This window comes from Apium graveolens, chromosome 2 (assembly GCF_009905375.1).
Source record: "Apium graveolens cultivar Ventura chromosome 2, ASM990537v1, whole genome shotgun sequence".
NCBI classification, from domain to species: domain Eukaryota; kingdom Viridiplantae; phylum Streptophyta; class Magnoliopsida; order Apiales; family Apiaceae; genus Apium; species Apium graveolens.
The window spans coordinates 89,767,629-89,790,028 of NC_133648.1; the positions used below are offsets into that span (position 1 = coordinate 89,767,629).

Here is a 22,400-nt window from a genome sequence, read left to right on the forward strand (position 1 = left end):
ATTGCACATCTGCAAAAACTCCCATGGCCACTGCAACTAAGCTTGAACTAAACACTACTGAAAAGTCTGTGGACATTTCAAGTTATAGAGGCATGGTTGGCTCACTTCTGTACTTAACAGCCAGTAGGCCAGATATAATATTTGCTACATGTTCGTGTGCTAGATTTCAGGCTGATCCTAGAGAGTCTCATTTGATAGCTATTAAAAGAATTTTCAGATATCTCAAAGGAACACCAAACCTTGGCATTTGGTATCCTAGAGATTCTGGTTTTGATCTAACTGGTTATTCAGATGCAGATTATGCAGGTTGCAGAATTGATAGAAAAAGCACAACAGGAACCTGTCAATTTTTAGGAGACAAGCTTGTGTCCTGGTTCAGTAAAAAGCAAAATTCAGTTTCTACTTCCACGGCTAAAGCTGAATATATTGTTGCTGGCAGTTGCTGTGCACAGATTTTATGGATGAAAAATCAATTGCTAGACTATGGTTTGCAAGTTGAAAGGATTCCTATTTTCTGTGACAACACAAGTGCAATTGCCATCACTGAAAATCCAGTGCAACATTCAAGGACAAAGCATATAGACATCAAGTACCATTTCATAAGGGAACATGTAATGAATGGTACTGTAGAGTTACATTTTGTTCCAAGTGAGAAGCAACTTGCAGATATTTTTACCAAGCCACTGGATGAATCCACCTTTTCTAGGTTGGTAAGTGAGTTAGGTATGCTTAATTACTCTTGAATTTATCTGTATTATTCTTGTAATTTGTAAAGAAGCCAGAAATTTAGTTGATTTTTAGTCTTGGATGAAAATTTTGGCTAAGTCAAAATTTGTATCTCGACGGATGACCATTATCCATCGGGTTGCGTCATCCGTCGATATACAAATTGTAAATAAAAATCAATTACTTTTCTGGAATATTTTAAAGCTCGACGAATAACATTTTATCTTCATCCGTCGAAGTATCTAAATCTGAACCGTTAATTCCCTGAACATTATCCATCGAGTATACTTACAGTTTATAAGCATTACACGACGGATAATGGGTGGAATTTTTAAAAGCTTATTTTAAAACGGTCGTTTTAGGCAATTTCTATTAGGTAATTTACTTCTCTTTATTATTTTCATCCGTTGAGTCTGAGCAAAGTATAAAAGCCTATTTCATTCTAATCATTTTCTTTTATCATTCTCAAATTCAACTGTGTTATTTCATTCTCTCTCAAGAAAAAATCCTCTTTCTCTTCAAGCTTTTCTTCTCTAACAATGGCACCCGTAGTAAAGATCATGTCACAGACTGGGTTCATCTATGAGAAGAACAACTTCACTGCCTTGGTCAATAAGGGGATTCAGCAATCTGAAGACTATCATAAGATAATGGACTTCGTGAAGAACTGCAAGTTAAGTTTTGCTATGCTGGAATCACCCACAATCTATTGTGAAGTTGTTGAGGAAATGTGGACAATAGCAATCTACAACTCTACTGACAAAACCATCACTCTGACCATCAAAGGTAATGATTTTTTTATCAATAGTGATGTAATAAAAGCATGTTTCAAGATTCCTGATGATAATGTAACTGCACCACACACTGACACTGATATTGTCAATATGCTTAATTCCATTCATTATGCACTTCCTACTGCAAAACTAAGTGAAATTAGAAGACTAGGTCTTAGGAAGGAATGGAGTTACTTGTGTGATGTAGTAACTAAAGTCTTTTCTGGAAAAATCAGTAATTTTGATTCTGTGAACATTTCCATGCTTAACATGCTATACATGCTAGTTACAGACAAATATTATAATTTCAGTGACCTTGTTGTGTATGAGTTAGGTTTTAAATTAGGTGACTTAGCCAAAAGAGGAAAGAATATTTACTATGCCAGATTTTTTATGCTTTTGGCTAACCATCTTTGTCAAAAGATTGAACTTGAGAACCCAAACAACAAATTAGCTTGTTGGGTTCAAGAGAGAAGAATCATTGCAGACTTGAACAGAGCCAACCATCACAAGGATGTGCCAATGTTCTATTTTCCTGTAATGCTGACACCTCAGGTAAGTAAGGTAAGTTTATCCATACCCTCAACTATTCCAATCTCTTCTATTTCTTTGACTTCAGGCATAGCTATGGCAACTGTGAAAATGACCAAACAGTTGCCTGCCAAAGCTGCCAAAACAACTGCAATTCCCAAATCCAAATTAAAGAAAACCCCCTCTGGTATCTCTCAAAAGGTACCAGTTGAAAAATCTACCAAAGCCAAAGAGGGGAGTGTGAAGGAGGGTAAGATAGGTGAGGGAAGGGGTGAACATCAAAGAAACCCCAAGGATAAGGTTGGAGAGATGAGTGAATCCCAGCCTAGCCACACTGCAGTTTCCCAACAAACTGCAGTGCTTAAAAAGGACAGAAGCTCACTTCTAGCTGCATCCTCCCAAAAGGATGTGGCTATTGAACAAAGCTCTCATCCAAGAGCACAGGCCAAGAGGGTTAGGGACATAAGCTCACACCAAACTTACACTAGAAAGAAGAAATCCAAAACAACTGGGGATGCACAGGGCACACAATTAGTCCAAACTGGTGCTAAAGACACAGTCCCTGCACCTTCCCAAATTCAGATTGACGTGGCTCCAATAAATGTGGAGTCACAGCCAAAATCTCTCATTATAGAAGCCACTGAAACACAATACTCACCAACCAACTCACTGGAAGTGGACATGATAAACACTTCAATTCCTGATTCCCCTTCTTTAACTCTGTTGGGGAAGCCAAAATCCAGTTCACGTGAGCATCATCTTTTAGATGATTTGTTGGCTCACTTGCCAATTCTTTCTGATTCTATTGTGACATATGTGCCTCAAATAACTTCAATCAACACAGAGTCAACAATAGTTTCTCTTCCCACCTCATTTATTTCCACTCTCTCGATGGATATTGCTCATCCGTCGAGTAGTGATTGTATCCCGACGGATAAGCTTAACAGCAGTTATCCATCGGATAGCTTTACCACTCACCCGACGGATATCACTTATCCGTCGAGTGTCTCTGCACAACTTCAAACTTCAATAATTTCAAGTGCAGAAAATTTGGTGGTAATACAATCACTCTTAGGACTGAGAGAGGAGAGTGCATTGAGTGAGAGGCTGGGTTGCTCCCGGGCAAAAGGAGAGGAAAAGAGTGAATCTCAGCAATCCATTCATTCAGGATTGGCAAAAGTGAGTGAGAGGAGTCCCACCTTAGTAGGTGAAGGTGAGGGTGTGAGGGTGGGGAGCCAGGGTGAGACCCTGATGCAACAAAAGAGAGAACATGAGAGAAAAGCAGGTACTGGAGAAATAAGGATGGAACCAGCCATTGCTAGTGAGTCAATGATTGTGGATGATGCTGAAAAGGAAAGACAATTTCAGCAACATTATAAAGCTGTAATTGATAACATTTCCTTGGATTCTGACACTTTTACTCACCCTGTTTCAGCCTATCAACTGTTGGCTGCTCAGGGCAATGTTGAGGCATAGCAGACTTTGCACTTAGTGCACACCACAGAATCTCTTCAAAGAGATAAAGCTGCTGTAAACAGGATGCCTCCTCAAGCTGGAGAGCCATCTGAAGAATTTGGAGTAAATTCTGATGATGATGACTCTAGTTCTTTGAATGGTAGCATGAACTTAGGGGGAGCTGAAGGCCCAAGTTCTGCTTTAAGTTTACCTGAATGGGCACGGGCAAAGGAATTTATACCAGGACAATTTGAGGTGTCTTTGGTAAAACAAGTAACAGCTATTCAGCAAGCCCTTCAGGAAGCTTCAGATGCTGGTACCAAGGCTGTTCTTAAAGCTCATCTAGACTCTTTGCACTTAATGAAGATCCAACACTCAAGACAGAATATCAGTGTGGATGAATTGAAAAAGGAGATAGCTGACTTAAAGACATACAACTCTGAGAAGCTGGATTCAATAATGCCATATGGTACCATGCATGATCTATTACTAAGGTTGAGAAGAGAATCAGATTCTGACAAGAAGATAGCCAAGCTGGAGACCAGAGTTCAAGTTATTGAGAATTCAGTGGCTCTACTTCTTCAAAATCAACAGACTCAGACAAATCTTCTCATGCAACTGGCTAAAGCACAAGGCCTAACTCCTCCACTTGATGATAACAAAAAGTGGGAGAGAGAATCAAGTAAGGGGAGAAAGGACCAACTGAGGGAGAGAACATTTTAGTTCAAATCAGCAAAGTAATTGTACCTTCAATTACTATCTCCAAGCCACCAGTTGCAGATGGTATAGATCTTATAAATGCAGCAGCGGCAAATTTGAAAGATGCAGATAAAGAAGAGTTAACTCTGATCAACTGGAAAAAAATTGATGAGGAAATACAGAAAAAGTTTCAATTAGTCAAGGAACCAGATCAGTCAGCCATCCATCACTCTCATGTCAAGCCAATCAATGTGAATGAGATGAGCATGAACTATCTGGAGAAAGGACAATCTTCTTGCATCAACACTAAAAAGGCTGAGATAATTCTTAAACCAAGGGCAAACTATCCAAAGTCATCTTTGAAGAACCCTATGAATACTGTGTATGAGACACCCAAGCCTGATGAAAAGAAGCTTCTGTCAAGATCTATTCTCCTCTACAAAGATCCAGTTGATTCAGCCTCAAGAAAGAGAATTGCAAAGATATTCAAAAATGGGAAGGAAATTTGTGTGGTAGCTGGACATCCACAATTTGCTCATGCAAAGGAAGAAGAAAAAGTCAGATTGAAGCAGGAAAAGAGGCAAGCTGCTCTAGATGCAAAGAAGTCTAAACAAAAGAAAGAACAGTTTGCTATCTTGACCAAGCTACAGGCTGTGAACTCTTCTCAACAAATTCCCTCTCAACCAACTCAAGCTACTCAATTAAAGAAGAAGATTGAAGAACAGAAGAAATCTCCAAGAAAGAAAGAACTGGCTAAAAGAACAAAAAGAAAGTTAGATATTGTTAACAAGGAATTGGAAGATCAATTTCCAATGGAATCCACTAAAGCTGAAACTCAAGCATCAAAGCCCTCTGTGGTATTTGAAGACATAAGGGTGGTGGACCCCTACAGGAACATACATGGAGAGCCTATTGTGCCAAAGGATGAGCCAATAGAGTGGGATAAATTACCAATTCCTGACTTCAACTTGCCAATTCTCACCAAGCCAAGAAGGACAAAATCAAGGGCAGTCAAGAAAGTGAAGTTGTCACCTCTCAAATCCAAGGCAGTAGTCAAAGCTCAACTCAAGATCAACAAGGGAGACTACTTGTACTTGTGTGACATCAAAGAATTCTCAGACCTAAACCTTTATCTGGAGGAGCTGGATGAGGTAAGGGCAATTGATGCATACAGAAACCTACCTGAAAGGTTGGTATTCAAGTACAAAGGAGGAAGAGAGATTCAGTGGCCTCTTCACATGATACTTCAAGAAAGCCAAGCTATCAAAGTCTATTCATCCTTCAAGAAAAACTTTGGGTTTAATGTAACTGCAAGAAGATTAGTATTGAAGAAGATTGAAGAGCTAAGGAGTGTTAGAGCCAAAGATGCACTACCCAAAACTCTTAACATCCCATACACAGGGAGAAGAGTGCATCTAAGGCCCTACTGGCTGATGGAATTCATGGATGACAAGGGTGTGAGAAGATTCTTCAGATTAGAAGACCAATTGAGTATCTCTAGCAATGAGACTCTCTTGGAAATGCAAGAAATGTTAGATCTCTCAGAATCTGATGAATTAGAATTCCACAGACAGCTCCAGAATCAAATTGAAGAAAACAACAGAAAGCTTGGAAGAAGATCCAGACCTTCAAGAAACTAGAAAAATCTGATCAGGCTAGAGGAGCATCTTGAATTGACTGTGAGCCAAACCTTGTATATCCTGTTTAAATTGAAGCACTCTCAGTTTTATCTACTTATCTTTAAAGATATATGTTTAGGATGTTTTGTTATCATCAAGTATCTCTTAATTTATGGCTACAATTCCAGTAGACATAAATTGGGGGAGATTGTTGTGAATATGTTGTGTACTTGATGATTACCTAAACAAAACATCTAAGTAAATTTTACTTAGTGAAATAATGTAGCACTCGACGGTTAAGAATTATAGTCCCGACGGATAACTCGTTTTAGTCCCGACGGGTGAGTAACTTATTATCCATCGAGTGAGTAGCTTATGTAATAATAAGTTTGTAGCACAGTGTTGTATGCACCTTTGTATAGAATCTGTAGTAGTATATAAGTCATGTTAACTTTAACTAGATATGCAGAATAGGTTGATTAACTGTACATAAGCAATGTCTTGTAATTCTGTATAAGTGAAATGAAGTCAAGTGCCAAAATAGCTATCAACGGATGCTTAACAAAGCTTCAACGGATGATTAAATGACTTTCAACGGATGTTTAAAATAGCAGTCGACGGATGATCAAGTAAGTCATCGACGGATGATCTGAAAGTCGACGGATGATCATATCAAGATTCAAACATCAGTTGAACAGTGAAAGCTGACACACAGCCGTCGAGTTGGATACAAACACACTGTGGAAGCCCATTAACTGGGTAATAGAGGACGAAAAGCAGCAAAGATCAAGACTGTTAGATTTTATATTTATTCAGTTCTTTTGACTTTGTAATCTTGGTAATATATAAACCAAGAGAGTAGCAAATAGAAAAACAACTAAGAGAGCTAAGAAACAAACACAGAGAAATCTTTGTAAGCACTATCTTTAGCATTTCCTATGTTCTTAGTAGTTCTATTTTGTATAAGCAGCTGTGAGCATTTCTGCACACAGAGTCCTCTCGATATATTAAATATATCTCTGGTGGAATTGTTTAAGTCCACCAGAAAGTTTTTAAAGACTCTTGTTTTTAATTACTCTTGTTTTGATTCATTAAAGTTTATATTCCGCATTGTGCTAATCAAAACAAATATATCTATAATCGAGTTGAACATTTTTATTTCAAGAAAAAAAAGTTCAAGAATTCCATTCAACCCCCCTTCTGTAATTCTTGCTATATTGTTAAGGGACTAACAAAGATTTCTCAAACAACCTCTGACATGGCTCAAGTTGTTCAGAGTCAAGATATAGTAAGTCCTGATATAACACTGAAACAAGCAACCTATGACATAGCTCAAGTTGGCTTGATATCAGAAGATAAGAAAAAGGAAACCTCTGACATTGCTCATGTTAAACCTTCAAAATTACTCCTACCAGGATTCACTAAAGCCAAGCAAAATCAATCTTTGAAGACTGCAACAAGTGGTTTTGAAGCAAGAGTGGTTACAGGAAAGGAAGCAAGAGATAAATCTGGATTAGGTAGTGCTGATGAAAGAAGAGTGCAGAACACAACCAATGATCCAACTTCCTTAAGTAAACCAGGTGTTGGAGCAACTCCTAAAAGATTGAATCAGCTTGAATCTGTACAGATGGTTTACCATACCTTCTTGAAAGAACACATCTTGTTATATTTCATGACAGATGGAAGGGTTTACCACATAAGGGAGAATGCTATACCACTGAAGTATTTTGAGGAACTAGAACATGTTCTATTCTTACTTCAAGTAAAGAACAGATTAACAGAAAGTGCTGCGTATTATTTGAAGACTCAAATTCTCAGACAGAAGAAGCTTTATTCTGTAAAGTCTGACAGCACATACTGTCCCAAGTACCGAGATCACAAGGGTGATATTGTTGAGATGAAGCCTAACTCTGCTAAGATTATAACTACCTTTCTGGGTTATAAGGCTGTAGAATTCAATCTTGAGTCTGATAAGGCATATTTGATCAGACTGGATCAGGACATAAGGAAAGCCAGAATAAATGATCTCAAGGCTGTTATCTTTCAAATTGGTGAAGATACAGTTGAATTGAAGAATGCAAAAAGGAGGATGATTGATGAACTTAAATATGCTGAGAGATGTTTGTTAAAGAACTATCTCAGAACAACTCCTGATATCAAAGATATCAGTAATTGAAGCCAAGTCAAGATCTACAACTGCTCAAATTCTGATGTGTATACAGACTGAAGCTGTTATCAGAAGTTAAAGTTGGTAAAGCTTTAAGGACTATAAGTTGTAGTTATCTAGTCAAATTCTCATGCATTTGTACTTAATGTTTTTGACATCATCAAATATTTGTTAAACTTGTATATTATGCTAATTTATAAGTTGAGGGAGATTGTTAGATATATTTGATAATGTCATGTCTAATATGATTTGTGTTTAGTTTTCAGATCTTACTTAAACATGACAAAGCAGTACTTAACTGGAAATCAGCACTTATACTGAAGACAGTACTTAAGATATCAGAACTTAAGTGGTCAGAACTTAAGTTATCAGGAGATATTTATCAGGAGATAATATCAGGACTTAAGGAGACTTTCAGATAAGGAAGGCGGTTGATTGAGAGGAAAGAAGATCACGACAAACGCAAGAAGAGATATGCATGAAGAAGGAATTCTATGAAGAATAGAATACTTGGAAGAAAAGATATCTGATTGATATATTTTAGGAATCAGAATTATATTCCATATCAATTAGCGATTATCTTGTAACTGTGTAATATATAAACACAGACATAGGGTTTACACTATATGTGTTATCATTATCGAGAATAATATTCATTATAACACTAGCAGCTCTCGTGATATTTGTTCATTACTGAGAGAGGATAGTTCCATATTGTAACAGAGTTTATTATATTGAATAAAGTCTGTTTTCTATTACTTAAGTTCTTTAATTCGATTTGATTATGATAAACACTGTATTCAACCCCCTTCTATAGTGTGTATGACCTAACATAATTATAAAATCGGCATCAATCCTTTTGCAAGCAAAAATCCATGCACATTATTATTATTATTATTTACCTCAACGTCCACACTGATTTTGTCACACAAATGGATGAATAATTGTACTGATTTTTTTTACCCATGGTGTAGGCGCGCCACGTGTCTCAATCACATGCACACAATTCACGTGATTTTTTTTATCAGCCATTGTAAACCTAGCATGACATCTTATAGTTGGGCTCTTATACTGTGACCTTTGAAATAAATCTATTTTTTCCACTTTGTCAAGTAAGGTCAAAAACTAGAACAAGGGTGCGCTCTCCATTTTTAATTGTTGAATAGCTGCCATGTCTAAATTATCAGCTTTCACGTATAATTATATCAGACGTTTGAACCCTGGACTCTGGAGGTATCGCTATTACTAACCAAGATACTTCCAATAAACTTCGTTTCTTATACAAAGGGGCACTCACAGAAACACGAGGAACTCGCCTTTATTCTATTATAAGAAAAGGGGTTCTTTCTAGTGTTTTCGGGCCGCGACTTTACATAATATTTTGCTTTTTGAAGCTAATCAACAAATTACTTCCGTATCTTGTGTATACGGCCCACTGGAAATCTGAATGTCTCGCATCACTCATTGATTCCTGCCAGCCTTATTGATCTTTCAGATCTTGCACGATTTCTTTAGAAAAATACCATCACAATGAAACATCTTTCCTCCTAGATACAAATCTTAATCATCCCCTCCTTCTAGCGCCAATTTGTTGATGGAGGAATTTAATAACAACAAAGTTTGAGGTTCGTAGCCAGAATCAAGATCTATGACGGTAATTCTTCGTCGAAAAAGGTGAACAATACTCGTCAGATTTTATGAACAGTGTTCGTCAGATTTTATGAAAAATGTTCCCCGGATTTTATGAACAGTATTCGTCGGGAAACATGAACAGTTTTGGTGGAGGTGATTATTGGTGGCTGAGATTGCTTAGGGTTAGTGGTGGCTCCTTTGCACTCTCGCTTCTCCCCCTTGCAATTTGCCTACGTAACCCTATTTATAGGGAATCAAGCCAACGTAGTTTTTGGGGAACAAGAAACATAATGGGCTTAGATCTCTTGTCCCGAGGCCCAATGGGAAACCCACTGGAAACCGTCTTCTACTAGCTTTAGGAATGTCCGCCGATGAGGCCCAACCACAAAGGCCCAAGGCTCGTCCGCGGCTTCGAGACTTCACGGATAAGGCATCTCCCTGGCCAAGGATAACCCTCCGCTTCCAGCTGTTTCTCTAGTCTGTGGACGCAGGTATAGCCGTGGTTCACCCCAAATGTTGGACGCATCCTTGCCCCCCGATAAGGAGCCCCTACGAGATTACAGGACAAGTGATCCCAAGCTTTTGGATACAAAGTGCAGGATACTCCGAAGTCTCCCAACGAGGACACCTGTTGACTACAGAGACAGAGCTCCCAAAGCACACACTGGATTTTACCCCACATCCACAATGAGGACACTCATTGACTACAGGAGGAGACACCACCTTCCTGTAGATGTGCTACCGAAAGGAGTTCTTCATAGAGTACCTACATCAAATAAGTTAGTAATAATAATCTCCATCTTCCTTGAATCTTCCAAAGAACCCGTCCAAGTAATCATGTTGAAGTACTCTTCAAGACATCCTACTCACTTAGGGCACGCCCTAAGATTTATCATCGATGGGCATTTTCCAGAGATGTATTCACTTTCCTTCCAAGTCACTGGGTGCGCCACCTCTCAATGATGAGGGCGCGCCCCCTTATACATGGGGTCTATTGACAGCAACTTCTTCATCAGCCATCAAAATATAGGGTGCGCCCTTCCTACACACAGGGCGCGCCTACTTTCCTTTCATAAGGCGGATAACCTTATCTGCTCCTTAATTTTAGGCATTTCTTCCTCAATTTTGACTATTTTATCAATCTCAATCTGAATAGTGTTTATACCAATTTTTGGACATAACAATATTCAAGATATAACATAGCTTTGTATCTATATCACTCTTGGGAAATTGTTAGGAAAACCCGATTAATATTCGTTAATCTTATACGACATAAAATTAAAATACCCTTCCAAAATCTAGGGTTTTGAGAGTCGACTCCAAAAATTAGAGTTCTAGCCACCACTTCTCCATCCTTCATCCTTCAATAATTAATCCCTCTTTGCTCTCCCATCTCCTCTTTTATTTATCTATCACTTTTTTCAATAAAATCAAGATTTAATCCTTTTTGGTGAGATCTTGCCGAGTACCTTGTTATCAAGGTTGTTAATCGTGCCCATCTTTTTGGGATGTTAGTATTTTATGTCGTGATGTTCTTCTGTCTTCTGTTGCCGTTTTTGGTAGTCGCTCTGAAAAAGATTTATATGATATTTTTGGAGATCTGTAAGACTTGTATCAGATCTTGGACGGTGGTCGATATCGCAAAAACTCACCTTTCACAACAAAAAAAGTGTTCGTGTTTTATGGGCATTTGTTGCTCCAATATTAGTTGATATAATTGATAGTTCTGAATAGTGGGCACCTATAGTGCTTATGTGAAGGTCAATTATGTTACCAATAGTTTCGGAATTGGTGTAGGCTGGATTACTCCAAATGTCATTGTAATACTTTTTAGTTTAAAGAATTTAAATATTTTATGTGTTAAACAATCTGAAAACAAAACAGCTATTTAGTTAGCTCGATTTTTGTTTCACAATCAGGTTGTAGTTGATAGTTCGGGGGGTTTGTCTCAGCTGGGGTTCAATGTTTTAATGAGTTTTTCACTTTGTTTGTCAAAAAAAAAAAATCTTATACGACATAGGTTACTTTACTATACAAGTATAGATATTTAATTTGTTCAATTTATTTTACAAGCATAAAAACGATTCTAGAGATTATTATATTTTTTGATAATATTATAGTTTCTTTTTAAATTTATCAATTCATGTATTTAAGTTTGTCTTAAAAATGATGTCTCAAAAACTTTGGTGACATCTATATTAGCAAGTAAAACAATAACAACCAACTTTTACATTAATTGACATTAACTTTTAAATCAATTGACATTGTTTTAACTTGAATAAATATTGATATTACTATAATGAATAATTTATTTATTTTTCCGAAAAACGATGGTTCAACGCCGTACGTGGAGCACGGGCAAAAAAATAGTAATTTTAGTTAAATTTTAAATAATGTTAAGATCATAAATAATAGTATTAACATCCATTCTAGCTCCAAGTACATTGAAAACACATTATCCATGTTGCGGTATTAACTTGTAAAAATTTTTGTTTTAATCTTGAACGTTAAATGGAAGCCATTTGTTACAGAAGCCATCCGGCAAACATTTGCCGTGGACCGGACATCCTTGATAGTTTAACATAAAGTCAAAAATAATCTGCTATGATCAATTAAATACGAATTACTGTAGTAATTTATGAGTCTTTTCGTGATTTAAAAGCATCTCAAATTTTATATTAACCTTCTGATCCGCAACAGTATCTCCCACGTTCTTCACCCCGGAATAGGCGGCAAGACCTAAATCCCTACTACATGAACTACACATAACAAAGAAAATAATACAAACTACATTTCCATGTTTAAAATGCTGCCGAAAAGGATGCTGCAATGATCAAATAAGAGAAGCCTACCACCATCAATTCATGAGCACTTCAAAATCTAACAAACTTTAATCACAAAAAAAGCGGTACATGTAATTCATAGCCAATGTACCATATTAAATACAAACCATATATACGGTACACAAATAGCCAACCATGTTGAGAACACAGACAAATGTTCTACAGAAGCAGTTTTGTTATAAGAGTTCTGATTATCATAAGGAATATGCGGGCTGAAACTCAACAAGCTGTGAACAAGCAACTTGTGTCTCTTCTAAGCAAAGGAACCCTTTAACTCCAATTCTTTGTCTGGCTTGTACAATGAATCACCACCACGAACGAATTGTCCATGTGTAGGATGGTGAACATTGTTAAGCTCGTGGCAATAATAGCAGCCATTTGTTATATCTCCTGTTTTATCTCCTGCAAGACCAAGTCATAGAGTCAATGAAACAAGTAGCCCGCAGTCTTGATCCAGTGGACATAAAACAAATAAATATGCAACAAAAAACTAATAGGAGACAAATCAAATCACATGATCACTTCTACTTATAAAACAACTAACCTGTAATAAAGTCTATTGGCTGCAGGATCACGCAACGCTTACAGGAAAAAGCCCCGCTGGTACCTATCAATTCGGCGAAAAAAATCTTCTCCACCGGAGTGGCAACATCAGTCTCCTTAGCCTTGAAGTTGACATGGAAAAGTAAGCATGTCGGCAGGATCACACAAGTAACAAAACCCGGCTTCACCAGTTCATACATCATATGCTATGAAATTTAGGTCAAGGCAGACAAAACACAAACAAACATCAAGAGAATCCAACAAAAATGGTAATTCATGATTTGACTTGAAGAAAAGCAAAAAATAACATTCCAAAGAAAACTGACTCGTCCTTGGTTGTAGAACTTCAAGGCTTCAGTTGCATACAGGCTTGTTTCATCAACTAGTTCCGCTATGTTCTCGCTGTTCTTTTTGGGTTCACAGGACCGGGAAACTTGTTTAGTCCTGCAAGTTTATATATATTAAAACCGAACTCACTAGAAAGTTTGAGCAAATCAAGAAAAGGATTATAAAAATATGCAGCAGCAGACACTTGGAAAAAACAATAAAGTACATATAAATTGGCAAATAAATAGAACCAATTAACTAACAGCAGGTAACCCCAGTGTAAATAACAAGCAGATAAACCAATCAAAATTACAGTACAAATTTCAAAAACTCAACTACAAAAGGATTTCAAAACCCCAACTCCCGTTCTAATATGTAAAGATCTTAGTGAAATTAAATTAAAGAATTATCGAGATGGCACATCTCTCGAGCACAAATATTTTAATATTTCTTTAATAGATTTGTGAGATTTAGGGCCTTTTTTTCACCTTTTACACTTTTGAAGAGAGTTTGGGGGGGGGGGGGGGGCGCTGGCGCTTAACCATTCAAGAACCACAGGCATGTGGTTCAACAAAATAACTTTACTATAAATGTGTATATATTGTGTGTTCTAGATATCAATATTTGATACATAGTTCGATGAAGTATATGTTGAGACTGGAGAGGACATTTGGAGTAAAATACACGAGCCAAACAACCACTTACATGGTTAAGTGCTTCTCGTAATCAGGAATTGTATTGTTCTGGTCGATGTTACATATGTCCTGTACTGTTCTGTACGATGCATCTCCGCCACGTACAAAACCTCCACTTTTAGGATGCCAAACATTGTTATAGAGGCGACAATAACAGCAACCATTCAATTTATCTCCTGCAAGTAGGCAGTGATCTTGATCAGAAATTGACAAACAAACGGATATATAAACAAACAAAAATGAAATGCAGGTAATAATGGTAGTAAGATGGGGATAAAGTCGCATGAGCGCATCTACAAGTCAAAAACAAACCTGAACCGGAAAGAGAGTTTATTGGTCCCAATGATACACATAGCCTGACAGAAACCCCGGCAGTGGAAGATTTTGAAATCTCGGTAAAAAACATCTCCTTTGAAGCATCATCACCATCATCAATATTCTTACCCATAAAGTTGATATGGAAAAGCCTGCATGGGGACAGGTTCATTGGTGTAACACAACCAATCTTCAGCAGTTCAATTTTTCGAGGCTGTGAATTTTAGGCCAAGGCAAACAGAAGAGTAAAAACAAAGATTAACAAAAAAAGTGTGATTGATTGGGGGGGGGGGGGGGGAGAGAGGATACTGACTGAATTTTGGTTATACAAGTTCAAGGCTAGCATTACAAATTCCAGCATTGGATTTTCATCAGTTGGAATTACTTGGCGCTTCCATTTGAATCCAACATTGCGGAGGGCTTGTGGACAGCTGCAATTATAATAAAATAAAAAAGGGAGTAAAAAGTAGTTTAAGCAGATGAGGAGGCATTAAATTGAGTTGATACATTTCATGATACACTTCAGAGAGGGAGGGAGGGAGGGAGGGAGGGGGGGAGAGATATGTGTGTGTGTGTTTGAAAGCATTAGTAAATTTAAGAAGATACATCTCGAAAATCATAGCAAAAAACTAACATTCAGCTAGGGGGATACAAATATAAACAACATATATGGCAATTTAAAAAAAACGGACATAGAGTATGTATTTTGATGAGTTAGTACAAGGAAAAACATAACCAATAATCATAAAATAATGTATGGAAAATTGGCAATGGGACGAAGAATCGGCAGCCATTTAAATTAAAAGGCAAGTCTGTTTTTAATGTTTTTTCAACTGGAAAAGCGAAAATAACAATTTTGAAAAGTTATGGTTATTTTTAGCCATTTAAATACGCATTCATTAGTAGGGGTAGTAATGATGAGCATTTTTGTGTAAGGTATCTACTAGGTACCTAAACCTTGTAAATTTGTACGTAATGCGTATCCTTGGTAAACAAAATAAGGATATCCAGTATCTGTAAGCGTATTCACAGTAAAAAATTGGAAGATACCAAACATAAATATGCGTAATGTTGTTCAGAATTTCATGATGTAAGCCTCTTTGTGTTTTAGTCTTATTCTTCATCTTTTTGTATGAGAGTATATGTATATCGGTCTTAATTGTACTGAAGGTTTCTTCCCTCGACTTTTATAGGCATCTGTCATGATGGCGGGAAAATTGAATTATTAAACGATGTCGTTTTTGCTTTAATTATGTTAGAGGACTGTAGTACAATTAGCTGTAGTTGCACTAGTAAAAATAGAACATGTGTCCTCGTACTATTGTGGTCCCAAGATTGTTGTCTATTTATTACCTAACCCCAATGAGGAGAGGGGGATTATCTGAAAATTTGCTTGTTATTTCATTTCCTTTTCTTCTCTTTTCCTTACTGTTAATTTATTTCCTGTGAGTGTGACATTTGGTATCAGAGCCTTCGAGCTCTTGGCTTGTGGGTTAATGGCGGACAAGAGTGCCAGCTCGAGGCATGAACAAGCAATTTCTGAACTGAAACTTTCATTTGAAGATAGCAAGACAAGGGTTGCATCCATAGAGGCTTCTGTGAGTAAATTAGTGGAAGAAAATCAAGGGTTAAGGAAGGACTTTCAAGATCTGATGGAGATATTGAAGACAAATCCACCACCTAAAGTTATTGGAGGAGGGTTGGAAGCTGAGGAGGGAAGCTCATCTCAAACTATTGTTAAATCCAAGGAACAAGGTATGAACAAAACCTTAGCTCACACTCCTACTAGATTTGGTACTATTAAAGACGCTATGGTTCTTGATATCACTAGTTGAGTAATGAATACCCCTCCCTCTATTAACCAAAATGATTTGTTGAATCTTGAAAAACAAACACCAATATCACAAATCAGTACACCTTTAACCCAAACTTATCAAACCAAACCCATATTCACTCAACCACAATTTGTTCCACACATTATTAACCCCTTGGGTATGACCAGCGGAAGTACCAATTTCTCTCTACCTCCATTCAGCACTTTCCAACCCATACCACCTTACTCTGCATCTAGACACGCACCAGGGTTGCACTTACCAAACCCTATCTACCAAATACCAAAAACTATTCCTCTTCAATCATCCCAAACCTGGAGCCAACCTGAAGGAGGAGCAATGAGGAATAACTGGAATAATTCTTTTTATAAACCACCAAAGGTAGAATTTCCTAGGTTTGATGGTAAAGACCCAAGATCTTGGGTGGGTAAATGCGAAAAGTACTTTCAATTGAACCCAACACTTGATATTAGAGCTAGGGTCATTTGTGCTGCATTGTATCTAGAAGGGGAAACAGATGTTTGGTATAGGTCATTGGAAGAAGAGAAACCTAATATGTTGTGGCCTGAGTTTGTTAGCATGGTCTGCAATAGGTTTTCTAGGGTAAGGTATGACAACTTGGTGGGACAATTTAATAAATTGACTCAAAAAGGAAAGGTAGAGGAGTATATTACCCAGTTTGACGAATTGAAGGGGCATGTCATGACTCATGAAGCACCACGGAGAGAGTCATACTACATTGATACCTTTATAAGTGGACTTAAGGAGGAACTGTCACAAGCACTGTATAATAACAGGCCTAGGACATTGCAAGAAGCCAGGAATATGGCAAGAGGCCAAGAGTACTTGTTGGATATCTTAGACAAAAGATATAGGAACACTTATAAAAATATTGGAGGACCAAGTCAGGTCAAACCAGGAAACCCTGTATCCAAACCATACACTTCTAATTGGTCTGGAAAGGTTCAGGAGAAGGGAACCACTGTTGAAACTAAGAAACTCAGTGTCTCTGAAATTAATGAGAAAAGAAGGAAGGGGTTATGCTTCCACTGTGATGAGAAATTTGTTCCAGGCCACATCTGTTCAAAAAAGAAACTGTATGTAATTCTGGATGATGCTACACAAACTGAAGGGGCCTGTGAAGATGAAGAACTAGCATTAATCTGGGAAGATGAAGTATTGAATGACAAGGAGATTGAAGCTACTATATCCTTGCATGCTATCTCTGGAGGAAAAGGAAATCATACTATCAAGACTGTAGGAAAATTGAAGAAGAGAACTATCAGTGTGTTAGTTGATAGCGGGTCAACACACAACTTTGTCTCTCAAGGTCTGGTGAAACAAATGAAGCTGCCAATTCAAGAGTGTAATGAAGTTAGAGTCACAGTTGCAAATGGAGAGCAGCTATTTTGCAACACAATGGTGGAATAAGTAAAATGGACTATGGCTGGTAAAGAATTTGCAGCTCCCATGAACATCATTCTATTGGGGGATATGATGTAATCCTTGGAGTACAATGGATGAAGGTTGTAAGTCCGATCACTTTTGATTTCTCTAAAGGAGCTATTACCATTAACTGGAATCAGGAGAAGGTGGAGCTACAATTAGTTGATAAAATATCAAATATTGTCACTGTTCCTGAAGTCATGAAAGGACTTAAACAAAGTGAAGATGCTGTATACTTTCTGATGCAAATTACGGAAAAGAAATCGGGAGAAAAGGTACAACCAAGGAAGAACCAAGGAGTTCACAGTTTAATTTCAGAATACCAGGATATCTTCAAGGTACCAACTGAACTACCACCAAAGAGAAGCCAGGACCATCATATTGCTATCAAAACTGGTGCTACACCAGTGAATTCACAACCATACAGGTGCCCATATTTCCAGAAAGAGGAGATTGAGAAGATTACCAAGGAGATGCTGGAGAGTGGTATAATAAGAAATAGATCCTCGCCCTATGCCTCACCAGTTCTGCTGGTTAAGAAGAAGGATAGTACTTGGAGATTGGTGATAGATTATAGAGCACTTAACTCTATAACCATAAAAAATCAGTACCCCCTTCCAATCATAGAGGAGCTGTTGGCAGAACTGAAGGGAAGCACTATCTTTTCTAAGTTGGATTTGATAAGTGGCTACCATCAAATCAGAGTCAGAGAGGAGGATATATATAAAACAGCTTTTAAAACCCACCAAGGACACTTTGAATTCTTGGTGATGCCCTTTGGGCTCACAAATGCCCCCGCTTCTTTTTAAGGGCTTATGAATGAGGTATTTCATGAACAACTCAGAAAGTTTGTTTTGGTTTTTTTTGATGACATTTTGATTTACAGTCATAATGAAGCTGATCACATCAAGCACCTCAAGGAGGTTTTTGAGATATTAAGAACAAATCAGTTATATGTCAAACTCAGTAAATGTGAATTTGCTTGCAAACAAGTGGAATACTTAGGCCACCTGATATCCAATGATGGTGTTGCTGCTGACTATCAGAAGATCAAGTCGATGCTGGAATGGCCTAGACCCTCAATAACTAGAGCATTGAAAGGTTTTTTAGGCCTAACAGGTTACTATAGAAGATTTGTGAAGGGCTATGAAGTGATCAGCAAGCCCTTAACACAACTGCTCAAGAAGGGACCATATAAATGGAATGATGAAGCTGAACAGTCTTTTATCCGGCTGAAATAACTAATGACAGAAACACCAGTACTTGCAATCCCTGATTTTGCCAAGACCTTCGTGGTGGAAACTGATGCGTGTATGAAGGGAATTGGGGCAGTATTAATGCAAGATGCAAGACCTATAGCGTTCTTAAGTAAAGCTCTGGCTACTAAGCATTTAGGACTATCTACTTATGAGAAGGAAATGCTAGCAGTAATGATGGCAGTTCAGAAATGGAGGACCTACTTGCTGGGAAGACAGTTTATTATCAGGACCGATCACCAGGCTATTAAACATATTGCAGAACAAAAAATCACCACTAGTTTACAGCAAAGGTGGCTATCCAAATTGCTGGGATATGACTATGTGATTACTTATAAGAAGGGAAAAGAGAATGTGGTAGCTGATGCACTGTCCAGGGTACATGAGAAGGGTGAGTGTGCTGCTGTCATTGCTGTCAAACCCCAGTGGAAGGAAGAATTGCTAGAAAGTTTAAAGAATGATGAACAGGTACAGGACATACTGTCAAGGTGGAGCATTACCGGGGAACTTGATGAAGGGTACCAATTGTCAGATGGTGAGTTGAGATATCAGGGAAAGTACTATGTAGGCTCTGGCAATCAGCTAAGAGAAAAAATATGTGCCAATATTCATGGTAGTAAGGTAGGTGGGCATTCTGGTATTTCTGCCACCATTAAAAGAACTGAACTATTCTTTTACTGGCCAACCCTCAAGAATGATGTTACTAAAACTGTGAAGGAGTGCATAATATGCCAGAGGAACAAGGTAGAGCATGTGCCCAGCCCAGGCCTATTACAACCAATACAGATCCCTGAAAATGCTTGGCAAGAAATCTCCATGGATTTTGTGGATGGTTTACCAAAATCCAAGGGCAAGGACTCTATCTTAGTTGTTGTGGATAGACTTACTAAGTATTGTCACCTGATCACTCTCACACATCCTTATTCCGCCCAATTGGTCGCTCAAGAATTTCTAAATCATATTGTCAAATTACATGGAGTGCCACTTGCTATAATCACTGATAGAGATTCCTTGTTCATCAGCTCATTCTGGCAAGAGCTGTTTAAGATGCTGGGGTCAAAACTAAAGCTGAGCAGTCCTTACCATCCACAAACTGATGGACAAACGGAAAGGGTAAATCAATGTATTGAAATGTATCTTAGATGCATGACTGGGGACAAACCCAAGGAATGGGCTAATTGGATTCCGATGGCTGAGTGGTGGTACAACACCACATTTCATTCATCTGCAGGTATGACTCCCTTCCGGGCTTTGTATAGTCAAGTACCACCTGCAATCAACTATCAAGCAGCAAAAAGTGAGGATCCTATGGTAATTCAGTTTGCTAAGGACAGAATCCAAACTATGAGATTACTAAAGAACAATTTGTGCAAGGCTCAAGAGAGGATGAAGGTGTTTGCTGATAGAAAAAGGACTAATAGAGAGTTCAATATTGGAGATGAAGTCTTCCTTAAACTTCAACCATATAGGCAATCAAGTGTGGCTGTGAGAACAAATCAGAAGCTGGCGGCTAGATATTACGGACCTTACAAGGTTCTCAAAAGAATTGGAAAGGTTGCTTACAAACTACAACTGCCTCCTGAGTCCAGAATTCATGATACGTTTCATGTATCACAGCTCAAGAAAAGGATAGGATCTGACAAAGTTGTGCAAGTCACTCCTCCTAATGCTAATGATAGTGAAGCTGGAGAACCTCTCCCTTATAAGATCTTAGAAAGGAAGTTGATCAAAAAGGGTAATAATCCAGCCGTGATGGTTAAGGTGCAATGGGAACAAGGCACTGAACATGAAGCAACCTGGGAGGACTGGAATTTATTGAAGAAGAAATTTCCAGAAATATAATTCTTGAGGACAAGAATTTCTTCAAGAAATGGGCATTGTCATGATGGCGGGAAAATTGAATTATTAAATGATGTCGTTTTTGCTTTAATTCTGTTAGAGGACTGTAGTACCATTAGCTGTAGTTGCACTAGTAAAAATAGAACATGTGTCCTCGTACTATTGTGGTCCCAAGACTGTTGTCTATTTCTTACCTAACCCCAATGAGGAGAGGGGGATTATCTGAAAATTTGATTGTTATTTCATTTCCTTTTCTTCTATTTTCCTTACTGTTAATTTATTTCCTGTGAGTGTGACAGCATATTTTGATAATGATAGACTAAATTATTGTTACTTAAAATTAGAGGCCCAGAAACAAAACAGATATCAACACAGGCAGGCAAAAAAGCTCCGTTTAAAATCAATTAGGGCAAGGACATGAAATTAATTATATAGATTACCTGGAAAACAAATCCCTAAGATGAGCCAAATCAGTGGAAGGCCTATCTTCCGATGTGCGCTTATATCCATATTATGTTGCAATTGAAATTGGTGAAGAACTACTACTAACTTCCCTGCCGGAACGCAGAATCACCATGGTCTTTTCCCCTCTTTTCTTTCCCGGGATATAAAACAGCGCCCGTGTTTTTTAACATGATTGCGAGCAGTTAAAATTTGATCCGTGACATATTAACCCATGTTAATATTAAATACTAATGCAGTTTGACTTAATTAAAGTTAGTGTAAATATGGGTATACATAATTTTTTATGTAATAACTTATTTAATATATCTTGTTATTATTTTTAATTTTTTAATATTAATTCTTCTAAATAAAATGCTGTAGGAAATTTAATAATTTATTTAATATACCAGAATTTCAAACAACCACCTTCAAATTAGTGAAATAAAAAAATTTCAAAAAAAAAGAATAAAATATAATTCATATAAAATTTATTTTTAAAAATTTATCAAAACAAACATTATATACCAACATTATATACCAGTATGTTATTCCTTTTATTTTAACCTAGATGTGTTACTGCCTTCACTAAATTTTTTAATTTACAAGACTAATTATATTATGCATAATATAAATGATGTATAGCCGCACACGTGGAAAAGAGATTTAGAGAGATTAATGCATATCTTTTAATTACTTAAAGATATAATTAAAAGGTCGGGTAAACAACTTGCAATTAGAAAAAAAGAGATTTAAATACAATAGGGTTAGAAAAAAAGATTATGAGAAAAAAAATTCAATTAACTTATATTTAAGTATATGAATTTTTTTAGCTCAAGCTACCCCGTACATCTGTTATTCACTGAATAAATTATATATATACTAATAGAAATATGCTAGAAAAAATTAAAAAGTTTTATTCTTACCTCAGATTGAGGTGAAAAAAAAATAGGAGTTACTTATATTTATATAAAATGAACGTGAAGAAAACAAGTGAGGGATATTATAGTAATTCATGATTAATGCATGAAGCAAATTTTTACTGCATTTAGCACCATCTTTTTGTAAATATATATAATTTCACGTAGCTACTATAATATCCTTTATATTAATATTTGAAATTTTTTTAGAGAATTTATCAAAATATTACTTTTTGTAAGATTACTTATAATTTTACTAATTTCCGAAAAAATTGCAAAAACATTATTTTATTATGAAAATATTTACAAAAATACGATTTTGCATAATAGATTGCAATTTA

At 37.1% G+C, this 22,400-nt stretch overlaps 1 protein-coding gene across 3 annotated transcripts; it reads right to left on the bottom strand.

The window, feature by feature from the left end:
- Positions 1–12,463: 12,463 nt before the first annotated feature.
- LOC141707636 (uncharacterized) lies at positions 12,464–21,361 on the bottom strand. 3 transcript variants are annotated; one of them, XM_074510917.1, is made up of 7 exons: positions 21,139–21,361; positions 14,675–14,756; positions 14,323–14,539; positions 14,021–14,186; positions 13,315–13,432; positions 12,990–13,194; positions 12,464–12,847 (listed from the first exon to the last, which is right to left on the bottom strand). In XM_074510917.1, the coding sequence occupies exons 2-7, from the start codon at positions 14,684–14,686 to the stop codon at positions 12,699–12,701; spliced, it is 867 nt and encodes a 288-aa protein (XP_074367018.1). In that variant the 5' UTR covers positions 14,687–14,756; positions 21,139–21,361; the 3' UTR covers positions 12,464–12,698. The 3 variants fall into 3 exon arrangements, with proteins under 3 accessions (XP_074367018.1, XP_074367017.1, XP_074367019.1); XM_074510916.1 differs by having other exon boundaries at positions 14,639–14,756; positions 21,139–21,360; XM_074510918.1 differs by lacking the exon at positions 21,139–21,361 and having other exon boundaries at positions 14,323–14,477; positions 14,639–14,754.
- Between the last annotated feature and the right edge of the window lie 1,039 nt (positions 21,362–22,400).

Bases quoted from the DNA above. Each gene is read 5' to 3' on its own strand.
- LOC141707636 (XM_074510916.1), bottom strand. From the start codon at position 14,686: ATGCTGGAATTTGTAATGCTAGCCTTGAACTTGTATAACCAAAATTCA. The intron at 14,540-14,638 runs GTCAGTATCCTC...TAAAATTCACAG, and splicing joins ACTTGTATAACCAAAATTCA to CCTCGAAAAATTGAACTGCT. The intron at 13,195-13,314 runs GTCAGTTTTCTT...TAAATTTCATAG, and splicing joins AGTTCTACAACCAAGGACGA to CATATGATGTATGAACTGGT.